Source organism: Erithacus rubecula (assembly GCF_903797595.1).
Source record: "Erithacus rubecula genome assembly, chromosome: 3".
Lineage (NCBI taxonomy): Eukaryota > Metazoa > Chordata > Aves > Passeriformes > Muscicapidae > Erithacus > Erithacus rubecula.
The window spans coordinates 99,192,422-99,216,149 of NC_136689.1; the positions used below are offsets into that span (position 1 = coordinate 99,192,422).

Here is a 23,728-nt window from a genome sequence, read left to right on the forward strand (position 1 = left end):
AAATTTTTGAAATCAGTACAATCAAGTCCAGAAATACAGTCCAGAATATTGTCATGGAGGTCAAAGTGTGGTAACATAAATGAGTCCCAGGGTTGCCAACTTTCCTGATGAATCTCTAGTATCTCAGGTAAATTTTCAGTTTTCCTGTAAGGTTCAGTTCCTAAACCCAGTTGGAATGGAATCATAAATTTAATTGAAAGTGAAGTAAAATTTCAGCTCCCAGAAATAGAGATGAATTTACTAACATGACACAAGTGTATTCAAAAGCCAGGGCAATCAGAAAGTGAATTAAACAACATCACATGTCTTATAAACTTGTGCATGCCCCATGTTCTCTGAATCATTGCATTTACAGTTACAGGGACTTTTTTGCAACACCACTTATTTTGCAAGCCTGATATGAAAAAAGTTAAGTGTGTCATTAAGTGGCTTCTGGTTTCTGAACTGTGGCTTTAGTTGTTGTCTAATGTCCAAGCCATTTAAGATGTTTTGCATCTCTCTTGCCATTCGTAGACCTGGGATCACAGACTGCTCATGGTTCCCCTGGGCATTTGGTTCCCCATCTGTTTCAGTGAAACTGCTTGCAGAGCAGAAGTATCAGCAGAGCAGCTTTCACCACCAAGGAAAATGTCTGTGGCACTGTATCCAGAAGTAAACATCCAAGGGATGTTCAGAAATTTGGGTATTAATATCCCTTCAGTTAAGCCCTGAACAAAGGTGATGGAAGAGCTTTCAAACTAAGAGATGGACATTCTTGTGGAAGGGTGCTGACAATTATCCAGACACTGAGCAGAAAAGAGCCATTACATTAATTAGCACTGCCAATCACTGTCAGGGCAAAGCATTTAAGGGATAACACCATTCATAGATCAGAATAGCAGGGCAGAACTAGGAAAACTATAAATTTTTAATACTATAATTTCTGCAGTACAGGAGAAGAAATGTGGAGGAAATATACCTCTTTGATTTGCAACAAGAAATCACACTGATGACATATTGGACAAATTTTGCATATTGCTTACAGATTATTTTTATATTCCCAGCCTTGCAATAATCAGCATTTTTTAGATGCTGATGCCTCAAAGGCAGCAGTCTGTGTCTATACAACTTGGTCTTTAATGGGAAACTTTGGTTCCTGCATGACAATAAGCTGACAATGATTTTAAAGAAATATTCACAGCCACAGCATGTGAGAGGAGACTACCCTCTCAACCACAAAAGGGTCTTTCTGTCTCATTTTACTAAGAGGAAGTGAACACTGGTTACATGTTGTCATACTCACAGCTAACTGATTTCCAAACTGGCTTCTGCCCAGGAAGCTGGATACCATTAGGAGATACTGGTGACACTGGAACTGCCTCAAATGTGGGCTGACAGGCAAGGAAAAATGATCAGACTGCAGTGAAGGCAAACGTCTGCGGACAGAAACTGCTACAGTTCAAGCAACAGTGTATTATTCTCAGCTTACACTCTCTTGACAAGATTAAACAACCTGTTGATTCTTCAGAGTATATTTTTCATAGCCAAGCCTGAGAATCAGCTCTTCCCCAGACTGCACAGATTTGGGCTGTGTGGAGGTCAGTAATATTGCAGCTTGCTGTACCTAATGAGTCCTGTCCTATAAAATGACTGAAATTAGCTAAGTAAATTGCTGTACAGAATGAGGCTAACTGAAAGGTCTCCTCACATTGTAATTCATCCTGGCTTTAATTATTTTGGCCACGAATCTTCTTGAAGACACTCTGGCACATGTTGAGTACCTGCTATTCCCAGGGGCCTGTCAAAAATCAATCAGTCTGCTACCTCTTGTGATTTGGGCACCCAAAAGCTATTAGAGCATGGATGTCCTCCCATAGGTTATACACTAATACTTTTATCAGTGAACTGCCAAAAAACAACTTGAGGGAACAAAGAAACATTTTCTATATTCAAATTAATTCCTTTCCACTCCAGAAATCATTCTGCACTGCAAAGAAGTGGTTTGGCAGCCCAGGGGTGACTTTCAAGCAGCGTCACCTCTTCTTAGCAGGGGAATTTTGGCCTTGTCCTCAGCAAGTTTTGAAAAAAGACAAAAAGACAAATCTGAGTGCTTGTGTTCATGGGCAATAGTGACTCAACTATTTGCTCTTGAGTAAAAAAGAAAACAAACAAAAACAAGGTCAGGAATGATCAAAGTGCTCTGAAGGTTACTCAATGAAATAACTACCATGTTCCAAACCTTATACTTTTTCTGCAGTTATTTACATCCTTGAGGGAGCCCCTGAAGCCCCCAGCCTTTCTCAAATCTGTAGTTTCACACACTCTGAGCCTGATAGATCAGACCAGTTTTCCAACTTAACCTGCAGCTGTAGGCCCCCATGAGCCCTTAATACCACCTATTTAATTCCTCTTTAAATTGCTAAATGGGCTGTTTATCAACAAATTGCAATGCCTCAGGGCAGAGGTTCTCTTTTCCCCAGTTGTAGTCAATGTGTGGGAAAAGTATCCAGGCTGTTTAAAAATGTCAGATATTTAAAAGACAGTCAGCTCTTCCAATTGGAAGCCTGAAATAACGTTGCAGTTGTTTTATTCAATCTTATCCTCTGAGTTATTCGGGTAACAAAGTCAAATGCAATATGAATAAAATCTGTACTGACAGTCCATTCAATGGCTGGTGAACTTGATAGCAAACAGGATCTGAGTCACAAGGGCTTCCTTTGCCAGAAGACTGTAAGGCTCATTGATTTTTTAAAAAAGATAACTGGATACTTTTATGATAAAATCCCACAACATTTACACAAAAAGCTTCAGGACATAAAAAAGCACTATAAATTTCAAGTGGGAGTACAGAAGTGGAGGGGATGGCTAAACTTGCCTCAGCAATTTGGGAAAATCAACCTAGAAGTAGTTATGCTACTACTTAAGATCCAGATGGAGAAATTAATCGTAAATATTAGCAACTGACTCATTTACTTTCCGTGCTCAAAATGCCTGATCCTGTGAACAATATTCAGAATAGATTTACAGTCAGTCAAGTTTATTAAGGAAAAAAACACTTCCAGCCTTTTTACATGGATGAAATGAGTCGTGAAGCAGCTGCAGCAACCTGGTTCTGATAAGCAGGGCAGAGCTGGCAGACACAGCAATGGAAGATGGAGTGGACTGCACACCTCTGCCTGGCACCCAGCAGGGCTGACAGCAGGCTGCCCTAGCCTGGGGAGTTGGATAATATGAACTGTGCACAGTAACTGGGTACCTGAAAATGCCATATTCTCACTTCCATTTCCCAGCCTCCACAGTGTATAATGAATTCAAATCTATGTCTCTTTTGTGAAAATGTCTTCCTTTTCCCCCCACCTTTACTTTTTTTAATGTTAGGAAGCCTGGGAATAAAACCTTTTTAATGCATGAATTTAGAGATCCAGATTATTTCTGTAGCGTAAAAGAAAATTAAAGAACTTTTGAAGACTTTCTCTCAATGAATGTGAAAGACCAAGAGTCAAATTGTGTCCTTAAATAAACTGGGACAGCTTTATTCATTTGCCTGGGGCTCCAAAGGTGAGGCTTCCCATATCCTGATTTCTGACTGGAAGTGATTCATTAGATACAGTAAAAATGAGCCCACTGTTTACTGCCACAACATCCACAGGAATTTCCAATGGGAAGATGAAATCAGAAGAGCAGGGAGAGAATGGAGATGAGGTAGATAGACAGTTCTTTAATAGTTACCCTCATTGTAGAAGATGTAAAACCAAATCATTGGAGCACCAAAGAGACCAAATTTTATTTTCAGCGCTGCAGCTAGAGGAAATAAAGGCAAAGGAGGATAACAATTTGCCCATGCTTTGAATATATTCCTATTTCCAAGCACTGCCATCACAAACACCTTTTCATGCAAATAGCTCTGGGTTAGTTAGTGATTTCTCTTTAACTAGGACATGATTTTGACATGCATTGCTGAAGTAAAATGCTTGTAAAAACTCTTCAGGAGTTTTAGTTAATTGCAATGTACTGTGCTGGGCTGCTAATGAGCACAGTGCTTCATTTCCTCTCCAATAACAGAATCAATGTATGTGTCCCCCATTTGTATTCTGCTGTTGATTTTTCTGAGCTCTGAGCACTAGCAGACCAATAGCTTCTGATGGAAACAGCAGGGTACCAGCAGTAAGGAAAATCAGGCCACTGTGATTTATAAGCCATCCAATTTAACACTCAGTGTGGCTGTCATTTGAGTGTGCTGGCTGTAGACCTGTCTGAAGCAGAGCAAAGGCACCTCAGCTGGGACAGGCTGCTCTACTTGCCAAGGCATGGCTCTTGTAAGGGTGATGTACCCACAGGGGTAGCATTTTTCCCCTAGGGATCACGCACCTTTCCAGGGCAGGCAACAGACAAAAACCACAAAAAACCCACAAAGCTACCAAACAAGAAGAGGAATAGCTGCATTTCCTTTTACTTCAGTCCATTTTGTTTGTTGAGGAGACACTCCTGCCATGAGGGCATGGACCCCAAGGCAGGATGACTGGAACCTTTGTTCTGTGTTGACCCATGCAGAGCCTGGCCACTAGGCAGTAATAGCAAAACATCTAGCAGGCAGGGTTTTATTCAGAATAGAGAGGAAAAAACTAGGGCAAATCTATGTTTTTCTTCCCCCACTCCAGAAGACAAGTAATTTATGCCTCTTTAGTGGTCCCCTAAAGCTTATCTCAGGTGACCCTAGTGAGCTAATCACCTTTTCTCTCATCATTAGCCAAAGAAGAGAGTAATCCATCCTGTGACCCATCCCTCTAGGCTCCTGATTCTTAGGTTGTTGGGAGAAGGGTGTAAATCCACTCTCCTAATGGAGAGGATTACAGAGTGATGAGAAACAATTAGAGCTGGTTTACTATTTGCAGCATGGTTAGTTTACTTCTCCCCTTCACAGGAAAAAGGTAAGATGGGAAAGCAAAACTGCATGCCATTTCAAGCAGTCTCCTCCCCAGCCTCTCTCCCCCAGCTGTGCTGAAATGATTTGCCCCTCCCTTCCTCCTGCCACTCTTTTTTTTGGCTGGATTGGTTATAATGTGCTCCTCTTCCCTAAACTGCTTAATCATGAATATTCACTGGCAGCTGTAGTGACCATGCCCAAAGAGGCAGCAAAGCTCCAGGAACTGTTGATACCCCCTTAAAAAGACTATTTGGGAAACTCTCAGGTCAGGGACACAAGCCCTCCTGAAGTGTGTTTATCCTCAAGGGCTGATAATTAGGACTAAGTTTCTAAATCCCATAACAAGCAGCAGAGATTGGAGCACAGGTGAATAGGAAATTAAGAGTGTTGGGGCCTTGCAGGATTTTAGAAATAGCATGTTTCAGTCTATTGGAGGGAGGTGAGGGTGTGCTCTGCAGTTGTATTTGGGCTTCTGGTGTAACATCTAGATCAGCACCTGCAGAACTGCATATCTTTGTGGAAAGAAGAATTAGAAGACTTAATTACTCATTTAGTCTTATCTTTTAGACTTTCACAATGCAAAACCAGTAAGCAAACTAATTTGGAGGAGGTAAAACATTGATTTGAAGGGCAATTGCTCTGAACATCCAAATTCCTTTTGCAAGTGAGAAACTTTATCAAGTAAGAAGGGGAAAATTAGCAGGTCAAAATTAAATCAATAATGTGCCCATTTGAGAGAAAATGTATGATGCTTATTTGGCTGATTGAAGTTTATTAGGAAACTTAAGCCTCTGTAAAAAAAATTAAACAGCTTATGGTTTACAGATACTTGAATCAGGAGATGTGAGCTAACCTGATCAGAAGTACCACCAGCTTTTTAATGTTAATGCAAACATGCCTGATATCTCTCATGGAAGAAAGTCTACCCACAGGTAACTACTGGATGCTTCTGGATGTGTTTGTGGGATATGTGCAAGAAGTTCAAAAGAATCCAGATATTTAATTTAGAAACAAATAGGCTAACTATCTGAACATTATATCTTTATAATTTTAATGTAACCATGCAGCTACAATTTTGTTCCCATTTAAAAAAAAAAATCCAGGCTATCAAGGCTTTGAGGAGATGGTAGAACAAACAGGAAAGGACAAAGCAATGCCATAATGAAAAATAGTTTCTTGAGGTTTTATAATGGCAACAATTTTAATATTAATTTCAAAGGTGAGCTTGTGATCTTATTGGTGACTCCCATTTAAGCTTTCATGAGTGATAAATGTAAAATCACATATGTTGCTTTGAACAGTGGACTAAACTCAGACAGTTGACAGAGTTCACAAGAATCAAAATATGCACTGACAGGAACTGGTGTGTTCAGAGCTATCCTCGGGGAGAAGTGGATGAAATCTCCAGAGGTACTGCTGATTTTTGAAGCCAATGAACAGTTAATAGGTTTTCATTTGCTATCTAAGTGAAATGTAACTGCCAGTGTACAAGTCACAATCGTCCTGGCAGGTGTTTAATTGCTTATGCATATTTGAACCCCAGTTGCTTCATTAGACAAGTTTTATTTCACCACTGAGACTGTTGAGTAAATAGCAAGTGTCCCCAGAAGCCATCAAAAATTTGAATAGCTGCCAAGAGTAACTCACCAATTTCCAAAAAATAAAGGAGTAAGTGCTAGTCTTGACACAAGGCTGTGGGAGGAAAACTGGCAGCAGACACAACTTTACGTTAGAGGTTAGTTACAAAACTATGTACCATTGTATTTGGTTTCTTCCTTTCCTCTCAAATGTACTGTATACAGCATTAAATGTCTGGTCTAAGGGTCAGAAACTGCTAAGGGCTGTCTGTGCATTGTCAGCAGGAAAGGGTTCCTGTCTGGCAGAAACTTTGGTGAGCTACTTGCAAATTGCATGAAAATTAAGATCAAAGGCATGCACGAGGATACTTACAGAAGAGTCACTGGTGCCAAAGATGTCTCGCACATCCCGGACTGTGTGCTTGTTCTTCTTCCTCAGGGTCTGAGTGTAGGTGTTGTACCTCTTCTGTACAGCAGCAGCTTGAGTTCTGGTCAGAGTGGACAGCAGGGCTTGGCCATCCTCCTCCTCAGCTCCTGAGATCAACGTGGATAAACCCACATCTTGCAGCCATTCTGCCTCCAGCTCCCCTTCTGTGGAGGAAGAGAGCGTGTTAATAAGCCTGGCAAGAAAGGGAGAGGGGCTGAAGGAAAAGAGTTGGCATGATGGACTGCTACCACAGCCTTTACCTTGAGAATACTCTAATTCCAACCTGTCTTAGGCCACATGTGCAAGTTAAGTTAGTTATGTAAACATATTGTCAACTTTCAGTTTGTCAATGACTGTCCAGGAGAGGCTTATTAGGAGAAGAGGCATTTCATCTTGTGGACGTGCATGTGAGGAAGGCAGCAGAGCAACCAGCCTGACAAAGCAAGTTCCCTAAAAATTAACCCCTAATCCAAAAGCATAAATCCCCTCAGTTACCACTTATGCCATGCTCAGCATTTGTACTGTGGTGTACTGGAGAAAGCCATTTGGCTGATGGAAATAAAATTGGTATTCCAATTCAAATAAACAGAAATATTGGAGGTGTGTATACAACAGAATAATGTATTTGCACAGCCATGATGCAATTTCAGATTCCAGAGGGTTGGCTGGGAGACAGCCAGTGAAGAAACCAGACTGAGAGAAGGGTGATGCCCACCTAGTACAATTGCTTGTTTTGAACAAGATGATTCAGACCAAAGTTGCTCCCTAAAGAGCAAAGGTGAGGAAGGGGTGGGTGTCTAAGAAAGAAGATGCAGAAATAGCCATCCTTGCATGACAGATATCACCTTAACTTCTAATTTTTGAAGACTTGCTAGCACTCTACACCCCAGTGTTTCTTGGTATCTCAGTTAGTGACTAATACCTTCTTTAATCTGTTCAATGCCTGCTTCCCAACTGGTTCAATACTGCAATTGGTTCCATAGTGAGGTTATGAATTGTGGGAAGGGTTGTTTTCTATCCTGGCACTATTGGGCATGGCAGAATCATTTCACAGAGCCACACTTGCAGTCCCCTCACTACCAAAACCTGCCCATGTGAAGACAGTATAGGTTTTCAGCTTGCTACCTGCTATCTGAAATGAATACACCCTGTCATTATCTGACTGTGAAAAGGTCCCAATCTACCTTCTCTGAACCATTCGGTATTTTTAAATTTTGCTGTCATTGCTTTTTGATTTTTTTTCTTTTTAAAATAAGCAGTCAAAGTATTTTAAACTCTCTCTTCATGTAGGAGATTTTGAGGTCCTTCATTTCAGTTTTGTGAACAATTCTAGCTCAGCAGTAAGCTGCTTGACACAAGACAGTAATTTCATTCTGGCCCTATCTGAAGAAGATGTACTACAAATAAACATGTCAAACAGGAAATGGATTAATTTGCAGCATGTTTTATAAAACAACTCGTCAATGCACTTATTGTTCTTGTCCCAGGCCAGTCTTAATGACAGGTTGGTATTTCCACTCTCCCTTTATTGCCTCTTCTTGACATCAGAATGCAGGCTGATTGATGGACACCAGTTTGCTGCACTTTGGCAGTTAGATACACAAAAGAGAAAATTACAGGACTGGGCTGTAGGGACAAGCAAAAGCATCTTATGCATGTGCCATCACTGACTTCATTGTTAGCTGCCCTGCCTCTTTGCAAAGCACTACAAAAATAGCTGCTTCTAAACCTCCTGCTCTGTGTTAGCCAGGGGTATGACCAGCCCTGTATCCCATGAAATAGCTTGTCTCTGCTCTTATGCTTTCTGTATCCACAGACAAGATGACAAACTGTTCCTGTTCTTTCTCTGTGAGCTTTGAATCAATGGTTCTTCTGCCATTTTTGCTCTTCTTTCTAAGGTCTCTTCTCTTTCTTGTGAGCTGCTGTTGGAGCCACATCTGTCCATGTTTCAGCTTTTAAATTATATTAATTTTGGCTTTTGTTCTGACATATTCTTTCCAAGAATTGAGCTTGTAATCAAACTTGCTATGAAAAATAGCATGGCAGACATTAAATTCTGCCTGCTTACTAGTCACCCTGTGACTTGTTTTCTCTGGCTTTTCCCTTTTCCTGTTCCAACCACACACAAACAATAGACCAAGACATAACAACAGCCATCAGAGAAGTAAGCCTATTAAAGAGAAGAAATAGACACGTTCAAAAATGCTCAAAATTTTATGACACATTGGTATTAAATTAAGGTTAACCCCTGCACCACCCATATTGCTTTAGAAAGCATAATTTTTATAGTGTTAGCTACTTATACAGCAGGGTCTTGATATTGTATTTGATTCTGCTCCACCAGAAGACAGACAATTGAGAGAGTAATTCTCTTTTTCTCATAGAGTTTGCTAGGAAAGAGGTATATCTTGCTTTGAATCTCAGATATAACCTTAAATAACTCACAGCATTCAAGCCTTGTAACAACAGTTGTAAAGCAATTCTGCACAGCATGGACATTATAAGTACACCATGACTTTCTCCTCCCCTACATTTTCATCCCTGGTGTCACTTGTCGTGATCTTCTGTTCTCTTTTGACCATATTTGCTAGCATCAACAGAATAAGTGTGCTGTTGTCTGCCCTTTGCACATGATGTCTGGCAAATCACACTGAGGTTTTGACAGTCCTGCCTGCCTGGCTTCTATCACCCTTTGGCCTCCTTCTTAAGGATCTTCATCTCTTCCTCTCAAAGACACCTCAAAAGGGTGATGAATATTTGCTTTTATTTTGCCCTGAGGGTTTCCACATTGATTTTTAGAGGTTTGATTGTTGGCAAAGAGTATTATCCTATTAGGACCTTAATAGAACTCACCATTATTTCCAAGATTTATAATCCCAGACTGAATATATTCCTGATGCTAATAAACAGGACAAACACTGCCTGATTGTGTGTGGGTGTATGCAATACATCTATATGTGTTTAAGACAACAACATGCAGGTAAATGAAGTGTGGACATGTACTGCATTTTGACTTGCAGTCTCATTTTTAATTCAGGGCAGAGGGCAGAAAATCAATGTGATGTAATGAGGTGTACTCAGACAAAGGGTAACATGAGACTGCAGCAGAGTTTGGGCTGTTGAGAAGATTTAGTTCAGCAGTGATGAAACTGATGGAAAGGTTTCTGGAAAATAAGCTCCGGTATGGCCTTGTCCTACTAAGTTATCCAGCTTGGCAGCTCAGAGATTTGTGTCATTCCCCTGACTGTGCACACAGGGACACCTGTTAGTTCATGCTGACAATTGCATAAAGGAGGCACCAAAAGGCTCACAATCCTTTATGGAGACCCCAGGCTAAAGAGTATGATCAGACTGGAGTTTTCCCAGTAAGGAACAGAAGAAGAGTGCAGTTTGGATTTAAGCTGACTGACCAAAGCTCTCACAGCAGATTTCTGGGGAACTGGTCTTCTCCCTTTCCTTCAAGGAGAGCCCAGCTGGAAACTAGTGAATGGGAGGTGTTTCCCATGGAAACAGTTGGAGCCAGATACCTCTGCATGGGTTACTTAGCATGACTGGTTTGTATTTGATTGCTTAATAAAGTAGTACTTTCCACCATTCTTCCTGGTAGTAGAATTAATGACATCTCATTGCACGTCAAGGCAGGGAAACTACATCATCACTTGTGTTAATGATTGTATGGAAAGAACACTCCATAGTTTCAAAATCTATCCCTACATCAGTAGTTACCAGACCAGTGGCCAGGAGCCACCAAAGGGTTGCAGCAGTTATCAGCAGGTCACGACCTCAGGTTTCATACAGGTTTCATTGTATAGTAACACCTGGTATTTTTTGTTACACAATATATTGCAGGTGTGACTGGGGTCCTAACTGGAAAAAAAAAAGAAAAAAAAAGAGAACCACTGTTCTAGATGTTATCAAATCATCCAACACTGCAAAGCTGTATTGCAACAAGCTAGCAGATATTGCGTGTGTTTCCAAGTACAGTACCTAATGAGAGAGGAAAACATTAAGGTAACAGAATGAGGCAGTAATACCTTCAGGACACATTGTATAAGTGATGAATTCATTTGGTCAAGTGGGAGACTGAACAGTGTAGGCATCCCTAAATTCAGACTTATCCCTAAATACCCTTTGAATGATATCTTAATTGGGCAATCTCAGAGAAACAGGCAGATATCAAATTCCTGAGAGCAGAAAACGACATCAAACCAAAAACTGCTTCAAGACTTGAATAATTTATGAATCATATCCTACCAAAAGCCAAAAATTTTTAAAAAGTCGATTTTTGCAGCACTCTAAATTCAAATTTTGCTATTTGAAATATTTTGGTTTAGTCTATTTAATTCTGGAAATTTAGTTTTCATTGAGTGCCTTTCTTTTCTGAGTTACACCGTAGCCATCCTCCCGAAGCACAAATAAAATCAATGCAAGGAAGCTTACTTAGAAGTTAATTACTGGCTCCAGTGCATAAACCAGACAATTACTGTTTCTTGCCAGTGATTGACTGTGATGTTCAGAAGTGGAGCTACAGTGATCCTAGACCCATGCTAGCGCTGAGTGACATGAGGAAGGAGCTCAGGGCATGACTCTTTAGAGAGGAAGCAAGGCCAGGGTATGAGGAATAAGTGGAGCTCATGAGCTCACCATCAGCAGGTTTGAACTCTGAGAGCATTGCTTCTTCAGCTCCATCTTCTCTGCTCTCCTTGATGCTCTCTACTTCACACCAGAAGTCCTCCATGGAAGTGCTGTCCACGGAGGCCTGCGAATTGGAGCGACTGAAGGCAGGAGGGATGGACTCGTTGGAAAGCATCCTGTTAACCCTTCGACAGCGAGAGAGAGACTTTCTGAAAAGAGAAAGCAATGCACATAAAATCATCTTTCTATCATGCTAACTTGTGCCATGCAAATGGAGCAGGCAGCCAGTGCCTGACCCGTGACTGTACTGGGAAGTACAGAACAAGATTTCAGAGGCCAAGTACAGAGTTCTGGTAATTGTCATGGTCTCCATTGCTCACAACAATTATGACTGGACATGTATTTTGCATCTAATAATTTATCTCTTTAATGTCCTTCAGTATTTCCTAATCTACAGAGAACTCAGGAAATGCAATTTCTATTTCTAATACTGGTATCCATCTAAAGAGACACTGGAAAACTATTTTCGCTTCTTTTTGCCTCAGTTTCTCTTTCTATCCCTTTCTGTTTTGCTTAGTGGCTGAAATGCTCCAGTGAAAACTTATCTGGCAAAAAACCAATAAGATTTGGAATGCTGAAATATTTTACAAACTCATCTTCACTCCATAAAATAATTAAAAACTTGAAAGATTTTAATTTGGAAGAATAATTACTTCTTTTTGAAAATCCTTTAAAAAAGATTTGGGTTTTTTCTTAAGCGAAAATAATTTTAAACAAAATTTGATCTCAAATTAAAATAGTATATTCTAGGTCAAACAGAGGTTTTGATTACAGGTTCAAAAAAATTATGATTAACCAAAAATCAAGTTTCAAGTAAAGATTCAATACAGGGATTGAATTAAAGCAAAGTTTATTCTTACTCTTTTGTTCTTGTGTTTTCCCCACTTGTGGCCAAAGAGAGTTATCCAATTAATTCAAAATCTCATATAACACTCACCATGAAAATAATCTGACTTTGCTCTTTTGCATTATTATGTCTGCAATACTGTAAACAGCTTTTGTATGTGTAATTGCAGTAGATACAGTAATCAGTTGTAATAACCACAACAATATTTGTACAAAGGAGTTAGGAGGTAACACGATTTTGGCAGAGAGCTAGACCACAGGAATTAATGGAAAATTCTGACATAAGGTCTTCTGACCTTCACTTATCTGAATTAATTCAAATGCAGTTTCCCTTTCTCTTCCTTTTCTGTATGGTACGATCCTGCCAACACGTCTTTGTTTCAAACCACAGGCATCACTTTTACTCCACTAAAAAAAAGGTATTTCCTTTCCAGTGTTTCCCTCCTTATCGAAGTTTTCCTAATGGATGTATAAACAATGTATTATTTCATAAAGCTGACTGAGCATGCTTCTCCCTCATTGTGCTGCTGCCTCCGCTTCATTCTTCCCTGCCAGTGAAGGGCTGGATGCTTCCCTGGGGCTTGCAGAGCCTCCTCACTTTATCTGGGCAGGTCCTTTTGGGCTAGGTCTGAGCCCTGGGCTGGGGAGCTGGGTTGGAAACAACAGAGCACAACAAATCCAGCTTTGGATATGACCAGGCTTCATGAAAGGCAAGGTTCAGGCCTTTTTGAACACTCATAGGTATAATATGCATGATTCATCTGCCAAATCATCCCCTCTGCTCCTGGAAGCAAAGCTTTCTGATGAGTGACAGCATTGCAGCAGGAGAGAATGTGCTATGGGGTGGTGGAGACACGTTCTCTGGGAGAAGTGCTGTCTTCAGAGTTTCTCTCAATTTCTTCTCTCATAAACAGATTGTTTGCTTTAGAACACAGTGCTGAAACTGTTATTGTTTTAATTAGAGCAAGCCACAGTCACCAAATGTGAGAGGAATTTGTGACACAAGTGTGGTTAAAATGCTTTCCTTGTAGCTCTCCCTCTGGGGAGATGAGAGTTTCAGTCAGCTTTTATTCCCAAAGCCTCACATGCCTGGGGAACCTGATAAATTATAATCACTGGAATTATGTATCTGGGCATGTCAGCCTCTGGGGTTTTTGTATGGATTTCCCTTTCTTTTATGGATTCATGTATGTTTCCTTCTGACATTAGCAAGTAAGAAAAATGCAAGGATCCCTGGACTTAAATATGGTGAGTTAACACTGTACTAAGCATCCCCAAGTGGAGGTTTTAACAAGGAGAAGCAGAACCCCTGAGAAACAGCCAGAAAACTCCATCTCTTCAGCTGGGATGGGGCAAACAGCACCCACCAACCAATTGCTTGTTGCTGTGAAAACCTGAGCTCTTTTGTTTAAAAAAGATAGTTAACACAAGTAAGGAAAAAGGCAAAACTACCCAGTAGTCTAACGGTGTTTGAGGCCCTCTTTCACTGGACACTGTGCAAGTAGAGGAGATGCCAAGGCCTGGTGTCTGTCTCCCTGCCTCAGCATCCTCCTCAGCTTGGAGGCTGAGACCCTGCTCACTTAGAAATTAATGTCCCTGCTTAATATAAACCTTTAAAAGTAAGTCACTATACATGCCCTATGGCACAGCCCAGAGCTCCCGAGCCAGCCATCACAGGAAGGAATGCTCTCACATTCTGAAATCAAACAAGAGCTGGGACAAGAAGAGGGCATCCCTGATAGCATCACTGACTCCCATCATTTAGTCATGGTCAGGGAATTTAAACATTTCCTGCCCTCCCAGTGTGAATCTTGACCACGACCTCTGTGCTCTGCAGGCGCCACACCACACTTGGGCTTCGACTCCATCAGCACTTCAGCTGGCTTGGACCAAGGCTTCTTATTTCACCATATTAGGAAGAAAGAGGCTTGGTGGGTTGCTGCTTTTCTCCCCACAGTGAGTGTGCTTATTTTGCAATTACTGTACCAAAAATCTAAATGCAAAATAGACCACATAGAACAGCAATGACTGCTGTGGCAACCAGCTTGGCCAAATATGTCTAAGGTTCCAGTGTAATTAATGTGCATTTACAACAATATTACAAGTATTGAGCTTATTTGGAAAATCAGCTGAACAAAATCTCCTGAGAACTTTATATTTGAGGCTTCTTATCTGAACCTGGATTAAATCAAGCTGTGTAAAATTCCTGTAACAAGAAAGGTTAGGCAGAGGTGCTTTATCCTTTTTGGTAAACATCTGAAGCTTGCTTCCAGGTGGTCTGGTACAAACCTTCTCCAATTATTCTGTCTATTAAAAGCTCATGTGTTCGAAAGGCTTCCAGCTGCTGTTTTGACCCATATACCTGTGACTTTTGTTCTGGAGGAAGTGGTCTTGCCTTTAAGTGATAATGGCAGTTGTCTCCCATTTCCTCCAGCCAAAGCTGCTCAAAACAGTTTCAGGAAAAAAAAAAAAAAAATCATTCTGAGGAAGCAAAGCTTATTCTTCACTGCTTTTAATTAATTCTTGAAGGACACTGTAAGAGCTCTGACTCAGCAATCTGCCTGCCTGTCTCAGAAATAGCTAAAGCAGCCCAGGTTGCCTGTTACCTGGGAACTCCTGCAGCAGGAAACCTCTGTTCCCGACACCTTTTTCACCCTCAAGCTGTCCTTTTTTTTTGGTCTTTTTTTTTTTCTCAGTGTCTGAAGAGAAGTTTAGAACAATAAAAACTTTTCACTAAGCTGATTCTGTTTCTACAGAAAAGTTGTAAACCAGTCCTGTTAAGTAAGCAGTGATTACAAAGTTCATGCTAAGTTTCTTTTGTTCCCTCACTACAAACATGGGTAGTAGTGAGCTAATCTGAAATGCTGATTAAATTAAACACAGGAGAGATTTCAGATGCTGGCATCCTCAATGGAAAAAGTTGGGAGAGGAGTATGAACCTAAAAGCATTGAGAATAAAAATTACAGCAACTCCAATGGATGAGCTGAAATGTTTTTCAGGATGGAATAAAATAAAAATGAAAAGCCACATAAAACACTGAGAAAGAAAAGAAAAATAAGGAAAAAATATATAAGAACTAATGTTATTGAATAACTTGTTTATTAGTGGATATTCACAGGAGAAAGAGTTAAAGAATGTCAGGAAGGAGAAATATGATATCATTTAGAAAGCTTTCTGTGGAAAGATTATTGCAGGGAAGGCAGGGTATTTCCTTGGGGCACTAGAAAGCTGATTCAACTGTGTTTGACTCTGGTTTTGGCCTGGTGTATGTTTATAATGCTGATTAAATGCAACAGCTGAACAGGCCTCCTGACCCTATATTTTATCTTCCATATGTACTGCAGTAGTTCAGGATCTGATTCCACCTATTGATTTCAGGATAGCCAAGCCAGATTCAATAAGCTCTTCTTACCCTGTCCTCAAACTAAAGGTTTGTAAAACCACACAAAGAGCTGGCTCAGTGACACTTAATGATTGCTCACAGTAATGATAAAACCAGGCTTGTATTTTAAGTTTAATGAAGTAATGGATGGTAAGGAATCCATAAAACAAATGGGAGCAATAAAGCCATTTTGTAGTTAAAAACAACACTTAGTTGTTGTTTACACAGAGTGACAGGATATCTTATTCTTGTGGGCTGCTATCTTTCATTTCATTTGATGGGTCCTGAACCTGCTTCACCACAATTAGTCACTCTTATAAGAATGGGAAAGGTGTAGGAAGAGAATTGTCCTGGTCATTGTAGGACCTTTTCACACTGCATCATTCTATCATTATAACCACTTGTTCAACTTTTCCCAAATGTTAAAAAGGGATGGTAGCTTGTACTGACAGGGGAAAAAAACATTTATTCCTCTTTATTAAGAACTGTTCTGAGTTGTTAGCAGTCACGTGCTATCGTTATCTCTCTCTCTTCTAAACAAAATGTATACAAGTTGCAGGCAAAGGAAGAGATCAGCAGTAGGAAATAGTATTTTTGTGCACAGTTCACTCTTGACCCGAATCTCTCATCTTCTGGTTCCTTCCTGGTGACCTTGTTCCTGCACTGTTTGTGGTCTGCTTATTTCCTTCTCCCCATGCTTCATGGCTTCTGATCACAGAGAAGGGTATATATCAGATATTATCCCCCCAACCCCATCTACACACTTCTGTTTCTGATTATCTTGCAGATGTTAGGCAAGTTGTAGACAGTGGATGCTAAAGTTTCCTTGTCCTCTCTCTAGCATCTGGTAAAGCAAATATTTAAACTATCCTGCTCACTCTTGCTGTCACGCTGCCTCGCTTTGTAAAAGAGTATTTGAGTGAGAGGCAGAGGAGGGCTTCATTTCATTAATAATTTTCTCATCCTGTGGCCCAGCAGAACTCCAAAAACATGTGAATCTCATAGCTCTTTGTTAGCAAAGACAGGTTTTAAAAATAAGCTATCACCATACAGTATCAGTTAGATTTCAAAATACAGGAATTCTCCATTTTGCCCGTCTTTGTATTCTACAAAAGATTCTTCAAAATATGTTTCTGTCAACTTTAATTTTACTCCAGATTCTGCACCTGGGGTGGGTCAACCCTGAATATATGCACAGATTGAGGAACAAAATACTTGAGAGCAGCACCACAAAAAAGGGTCCTGGGAATCCTGGTCCATGGCATGTTGAACATGAGCCAGCAGTGCCCTGGAAGCCAGGAGGACCAATCCTGTCCTGGGGTAAATCAGGTACAGCATGGCCAGCCAGGCAAGGGAGGGGATTGCCTTGCTCTGCTCTGAGCTGGGGTGGCCTTACCTTGAATCTGGGGGCAGTTTTGGGAGCCACAATATAAGAAAGATATAAAGCTATTAGAGATCGTACAAGAGAGGTCTACAAAGATGGTGAATGGTCTACAGGGAAAGCTGTATGAGAATTGACTCAGATCACTTGGTTTTTTCAGCCTGGAAAAGAGGTGGCTGAAGGGAGGCTTCACAGCAGTCCTTCAGAGGGGAAGAGGAGGGGCAGGCTCTGATCTCTGCTCTGATGACCAGCAATGGGATGTGAGGGAATGGTATGAAGCTGTGTCAAGTGAGGTTTGAGCTGGATATTAGGTAAAGTTTGTTTCACCCAGAGGGTGGCTGGGCACTGGAACAGGCTCCCCAGGAAAGTGTTTAGAGCATCAAGCCTGACAGAGTTCAAGAAGAGTTTGGACAATGCTCTCAGGCACATGGTGTGATTCTTGGGGCAGTCATGTGCCTGGGCAGGAGCTGGACTTTGATGATCCTTGTGGTCCCTTCCAACTCAGGATGTTCTATGCTTCTATTTTTTGGACCAAAAGGGATTGTCTAATGAATCTTAAGATTTAAAGGCTTATAAGGGAAAATATTTGTATATTTACAGGAATTATAAGTTTTGATTATTTAATTATATTTTGTCTGCAATTCATCAAGGTAGTAACAGAAGTTATGAGAATTTGCATGCCAGTGTTACCTGCCAACATTTAAGAATTCCTTTCACCTTGGATTCTTCAGCTGTCTCTTATGCAACCTCTTTGTAAGGGGCAGGGAAGTTCCCTGCTGTAACAAAGGCCATATTGTGGCCACTCTTCAGCCGGGCATGGAGATTGCAGAAGAATCTCTCTCTGTGTGTGGGGTGCAGTGTGAGGGCTCTCACAATCAAACCCTTTGAGCTAGGGGAGTTCAGGGAATATACTCTAGGTATTGCCTGCTGGCAACAGTGACCTTTGGGGACATAACCCAGACCTCTCCTCCCCACTGGCAATCACATCACTTCAGCCTTGGCCCGATGCAACAGACAGTGCACTACATGGCTGCAATGCATCTGCCAAAATCTCAAAGGGACTCTATTTCATCTTCTTTCTCCTAACAAAGCTCTTGCTAAAGGGCAGAAGGGGTTCCCAAATGATCAGCACTAACAAGAGAATGTTCTGTTAAACATTTTTTTCGAGTTAATTAGAAAGAATTCTTTTCATATACATTAAGAGGAAGCAGTATAAGTCAGTTTTCAATGCTGATGACAAGAACATTAACAGATCACGTTATATGTAATTTTCAGTGGGTATGGGCAAGATAAGAAACATCTGGATATGACCTACAGGAGGCAAAAGCTGGACATGAGCAGCTGGTGCAAACATCTTAAACATTTCCAACACATATGTATCGTTAGAAGTGACAAATTCTTCTGTTGTGTTGATGTTAGCCAAAGACCTATTTCTTTTATATGAAAAACAAATTCACATATCCAGGGTAGGACAAAGTTTTCCAGGAGGAAGCATAGGCATGTGAGCCATGTATTGTGGGCTTAGAAAATTCTGTTTCCAGAAAATGTTTGCTCTATTGTGCCTTTACAGTACAAATGATTTGTGTCTGAGCACTGAACCCACTGGATGTCACACTCTATCAGCTAGAGCTGATGAAAGGCTCCAGGAGCACCAGGCTCACTGCACATGCACTGTACAATTTATCCACTTCCATTGAATAGATGCCTCCATAAATTCCATCTGTCACTCACTCAGAGAGATCCCAGTTAGCAGAGGACCCCAAAATCCAAGGCAAACCCTTCAGATTCCAGCTGGACTGAACCTGAGAACACGTTAGGTGGCAGCTCTGGGGTTACTACTGTAACATTGCCAGTCCTTGGCATGAATTACTCAATGAAGGCACACAGACAGCATGGGCAGAAGTGTTCTGTCCTAAGCAGTGTCTTAGCTAAAGCAGCAAGCAAAGATGGTTAAGAGTCACATGAAGGTAAAGGAGAGCAGGAAGCACAAATATATTAGATTCCGTCTAAACACTGGTGCTGCACCAAGTGTTCATGGCATGCACTCAGTCCCTCCCTGAGAGCTGTCTGCAGCAGTGAGGAAGGCATCAACCAAAGGCAGTGTAAAAGCTGTCATGCTCTTTTGCTTCCAGCTGCTCTGGTAGTGTCACTCCTAAGGTAACCAACAGCCCTGTAAACACTCCCTGGGTACAGCATGGTCTCTTGTCAGCTAGAGTACATCAGACCAGTATGGATCCCAGTGCATGCAACTACAATTACCTAGCAGTTAGAAGGAAGGGGAAAGTAATGTGCAAACTGTTCCAGAATACTTTTTCACAATAAAATTGTTAAGATTCTGCCAACAACTCACATTTAGCCAGATTAATTATTTATAACACAATAGGATGCAGTTAAAGCTGCAGGAAATGCACAGGTTCAAGAGCTCCAATGGGGCTCAAATCATTCACCAAGCAAAGAAGCAAACCAAGTAAAGTCCATGCAAGATGTAAACTGGATTATGTTAGAAGAGTTTTGGCTCTAGAACCACAAATCAGAGTTTTTAAAGAAAAATACATATTAAAATACTCAGCAGATGCAATGAAGCACTGAAACATAAGGTATCAAACTTTCTACAGCTTTCAATATATCTTTTAACACTGCCTGCATTTATAATGAAAATATGAAAGAATATACATTTTTATTTTTTATATCATTCTAGAGGAGCTATCCTTTCAACCAGCATGATTATTGTCACTAAGAAACTCACAGTATTTGTACAACTTTCTGAAACACTTCAAAGGACAAAGTCATTTTGGTTGACCTAAAGTACTAGCACAAGGAACCGGACTATTGTATCTATTGGAAGGTATCTAATGAAACGGCATATATTGCAAGTGTAAGCACTTTAAGCTCTTCATTTAAGCAATGAAGGGAGGCAAATACATCTAGAGAGTGAACATGTAAACTAAATAAGAGCTTAAAGTCATGCAATATGTGTTTGAAGTTTTCTTTGTGCTTCATTTTAAGTGAAGTCCAGCTATTACTTTCTTCCTTCCTATACTTAATGAATGCTTTCAAGTAAATGTCACCACTCCACCCATTGCACTTTTTTCACAAGCATTACTCGAGTTAGTGGTTTTTTTTTAGATGTTTTTAACATATATTGAAGGCCATGACCAAGGTACAAAATATGAGTAAGTAAACTCTAATGTATTCATTTACATTTTTGTCATGAATGGTAATCACAGCAAAATGTTTTGAACACTGGGCTTAATAGTATTCACAGGACTGGACTGAAGTAATGTAAAGCAACACACTAAGATTTTAAAGCTAAGAAAAACACTACCTTTAAAGTTATTTCATTGAAAAACAAAAGCATTTTCACTGAAGACACTCTTGAATCTTTTGACAGAGTGACGAACAACTTCACATTGTCGTGAAAACCCTGGATCAGATTCTCAGATTGCAATAAACTGTTACAACCCCACTGGCTAAATATATCCCTTATGTTTAAATTCAGAACATCCTTCTTTGTGGTAGTGCTAATGTTGAAGTTATTACAAATCACAAAATTTCATGAGGAAGTGTACGCCATTTAAATTTTTCTCGGCAGTTCTGGGTTGGCTGTCTGGCAATTCCGGACTCTCAGCTTGTATTTTCTGTGCTGTATTGTACTTTGTGTTATACTGAATCAATCAAAAGGAACAAGAAATTTGCTGGACATTTCTGTAGCCAAATATAAATCAAGATGTGAGCTTAATTCTATTTTTCTTGAACAAGTACATTGATAAAGATTGTAGCTGTTACTTTGGAAAGTGTTCCACACTTGCCACACTTGCTGAATAGTCTGGTTTTTTTTTATGAGACTGCTTGAAAAGCAGTGTAGATAAAGAATATGCAATGAATAAATAAATGTAGATGAATCTTGAAGAATATCTCAGAGCACTGGGATTATTTTTTTTTTCACCTGAGGAAAAATGGTTATATATCAGCTGGAGATGGATGACAAGTACATCAACATGGAAACTCTTGTCAATGTCCTGAACAGTCTGTGACTTCATTATTGGTGACTTGAGGCAACATGAGGCCATGTGTCTAATTCTGTCCCCCTTTCTGTCCCTCTGTCTGCAGATATCCCTGAACACTAATTCTTTCCTTTCCCTTTCTGTTTTCCAGAAATCAAGTGTTGCTGGGCTGGGTGAGTGGCTCTGCAGGATTGCAGCAAGCCGAGGAGTTGAGAAGGGCTCTCTGTGCAGGGGGGAGGTGACACCAATGCCAAAACACAGGGCATGGCATGGGCATTGCAGCTGGTGGATGGATGTATTCCCACGTTTCTCCAGCAGTTCTGGACTGCCATATTTCATTATCAGCTGAAGTCACACTAGCCCCTCTTCCCACGCAGTTCCAAATATTCGTAAAAAGCTCAGTCAAAGCAACAAGGACACTTTACATTCTACACAAATTAATGACTAAAAAGTCTCAAACAGCCAGGCAATATTAACAGAAGTAAATCCTCCTGGTTCTGCTGAACTGATAGATGTGTTGCTAATGTGGTGCACATTTCACCTTCAAGCTTTAAGAAGAAAACTGTAACAGAACAGGCTTTTGACCTACATTTTCGTGGGAAACACTTCATGGGGTTGTATTTCTTGCTAATTCACTCATCTTCTTTTGGATAAAATCTTAGGCTGTTTTACTTACTTTAAATTTTAGTATATTATTTGATAATCTCTCCTATTCAGGACATCAGTAATTATACAAACATAACTATGTAAACATAAAGCTGATTTTAAATCAAAAGTTGGTAGAAGACTTCTATTGGAGATTGGTCTAGAGAGTTTTAATTTAAAATATAGGTACAAAACTGTGCTGGCAAGAACCTCTTCAGTTGCCAGATGAGTCTAGTAGTATTGCCAGTACTGTGAAAGGTGGCAAATGACATCATAAGAAATGACATAAAAGAGTTGAAAATGAGGAGAGGCTAAAATTTCATGAAGACAAGCAAAACAGATAAGGCAGGAAACACCAAATAGATCCTCACAGGCCCCTAAAGAGCAAAAATTCACAGCCGAAGAGGAAACAAAGGATCACAAAATCAAATTTAGTTTGTTAGATTCTCAGATCTTCAATAGAGGAATGAAGAAGCCAAGAGAAAGAAACCAATGCATTTTCTTATACTTTGGCTATACAGTTACAATCAGTGGAGTATAAAAGGTTTTCTGTGATCTCAAAGTGATTTCTAGGCTTATAGTAAAGAGATAGAAATAACATCTTCATGAGAGTTGTCAAAACAACACCCTAGATTTTAAGTGGTAGTTTTCAAATTGAGTCCAAATGTTTGTACTACATGCCTGTGAAAAACATGACCTTTCCATGTAAGCAATCAAATTAATCCATGGTGCTTCCAAACCACTAGGATTCCAGTGAGAGCTGGAAATGTTAGACTAAGACACACTTCTTCACAATACCCATAAAAAAGGCAAATACCAGAACAAGAAAAATCATATTTTAAACAGGAAAACTAATACATGATGCACAGCAGCTTTCCAGTTTCCTTCAACATTTTGTTCTCTTACTTACATGATTTTTGAGGTTTGTCTCAAGTATTTCACCCATGAGGACTCTGAAGAAAGCTATAGCATGCCAGGTATTTCAAAGCTAGGTTTTCAAATATACTGCAGCCCCTGAAGCTCTTAGAGCTACAGAGCCTATTAATATTTACAAAATATGATGCCTCTGTCTTTAGTACCTCAGTGATGTGAGTAATTCTGAATCCAAGAAGCAGCACTGCTGAAGTCAGGCAAACGACTCCTGCGCTAGGGTTTGACTTTCTTAACTTTTTTTAGTATTGATGCTGAGGTAGTAAGATGTAGCTGCTGGAAATCTCTCAGAAAAAAAAGCTCTTGTTGAGAGGAAGACTTCAAGACTCAGAAGACTTAGAGGCATGGTAATACCTTAGTTTGAAGGATCTTAACATAGGCACAAAATGTCCATTCATGTTCTCCTGGGAAGTAAAAACCTTAGATGGCCCAGAACTGCACTAGAAATTTCCTCAGCACCTTTTGTAGACATCATGTATTACAAGAAGTGATTACTCTTGTTTATTTTGACATTTACTGTTTTGTACTGGCTTTTTGTGAGCTCTTTGGGGTTTGCACCAGGGTGTGCTGGGACAATAGAAACAGGACTCTAGAGAATTGCCTCTTAAAGCTGTGTTGAGTATTTCCTGCCAGTCACACAGCTCAGATATCAAATCATCATGCCGTAGATAACAGCAGAATTGGGTAATTATCGAAACACCTCAACCACTCCCTGTAGCCCCTCATTAATCATGCAGGCAAGAGCTAATTCATCATATCACAACTCCAAAGACATCGAATAAAAAATACAGAGTCAGGTGAAATGAGATCTCCAAAATAACATAGATGTTTTGTTACAGAAGAGGTTAAAAACACAAGCACTAGTTTGTGACTTAAAGCTATGGTATTCTGTGAGTAAAAGGACTGCTTCTGTAAATCCTACAGAGCTTGGCTGAAG

The 23,728-nt window shown here is 40.2% G+C and overlaps 1 protein-coding gene across 4 annotated transcripts in view; it reads right to left on the bottom strand.

The window, feature by feature from the left end:
• The window catches only part of ARHGAP28 (Rho GTPase activating protein 28), a 74,971-nt gene that overhangs the window by 22,223 nt on the left and 29,020 nt on the right, over positions 1-23,728 (bottom strand). For all 4 annotated transcript variants that reach the window (XM_079299684.1, XM_079299685.1, XM_079299686.1 and 1 more), the window contains 3 exons: positions 11,552-11,751; positions 6,854-7,071; positions 1,283-1,370 (listed from right to left, as the gene is read on the bottom strand). In XM_079299684.1, coding sequence (XP_079155810.1) covers positions 1,283-1,370; positions 6,854-7,071; positions 11,552-11,751 — 506 coding nt within the window. The remainder of the gene's footprint in view (positions 1-1,282; positions 1,371-6,853; positions 7,072-11,551; positions 11,752-23,728) is intronic.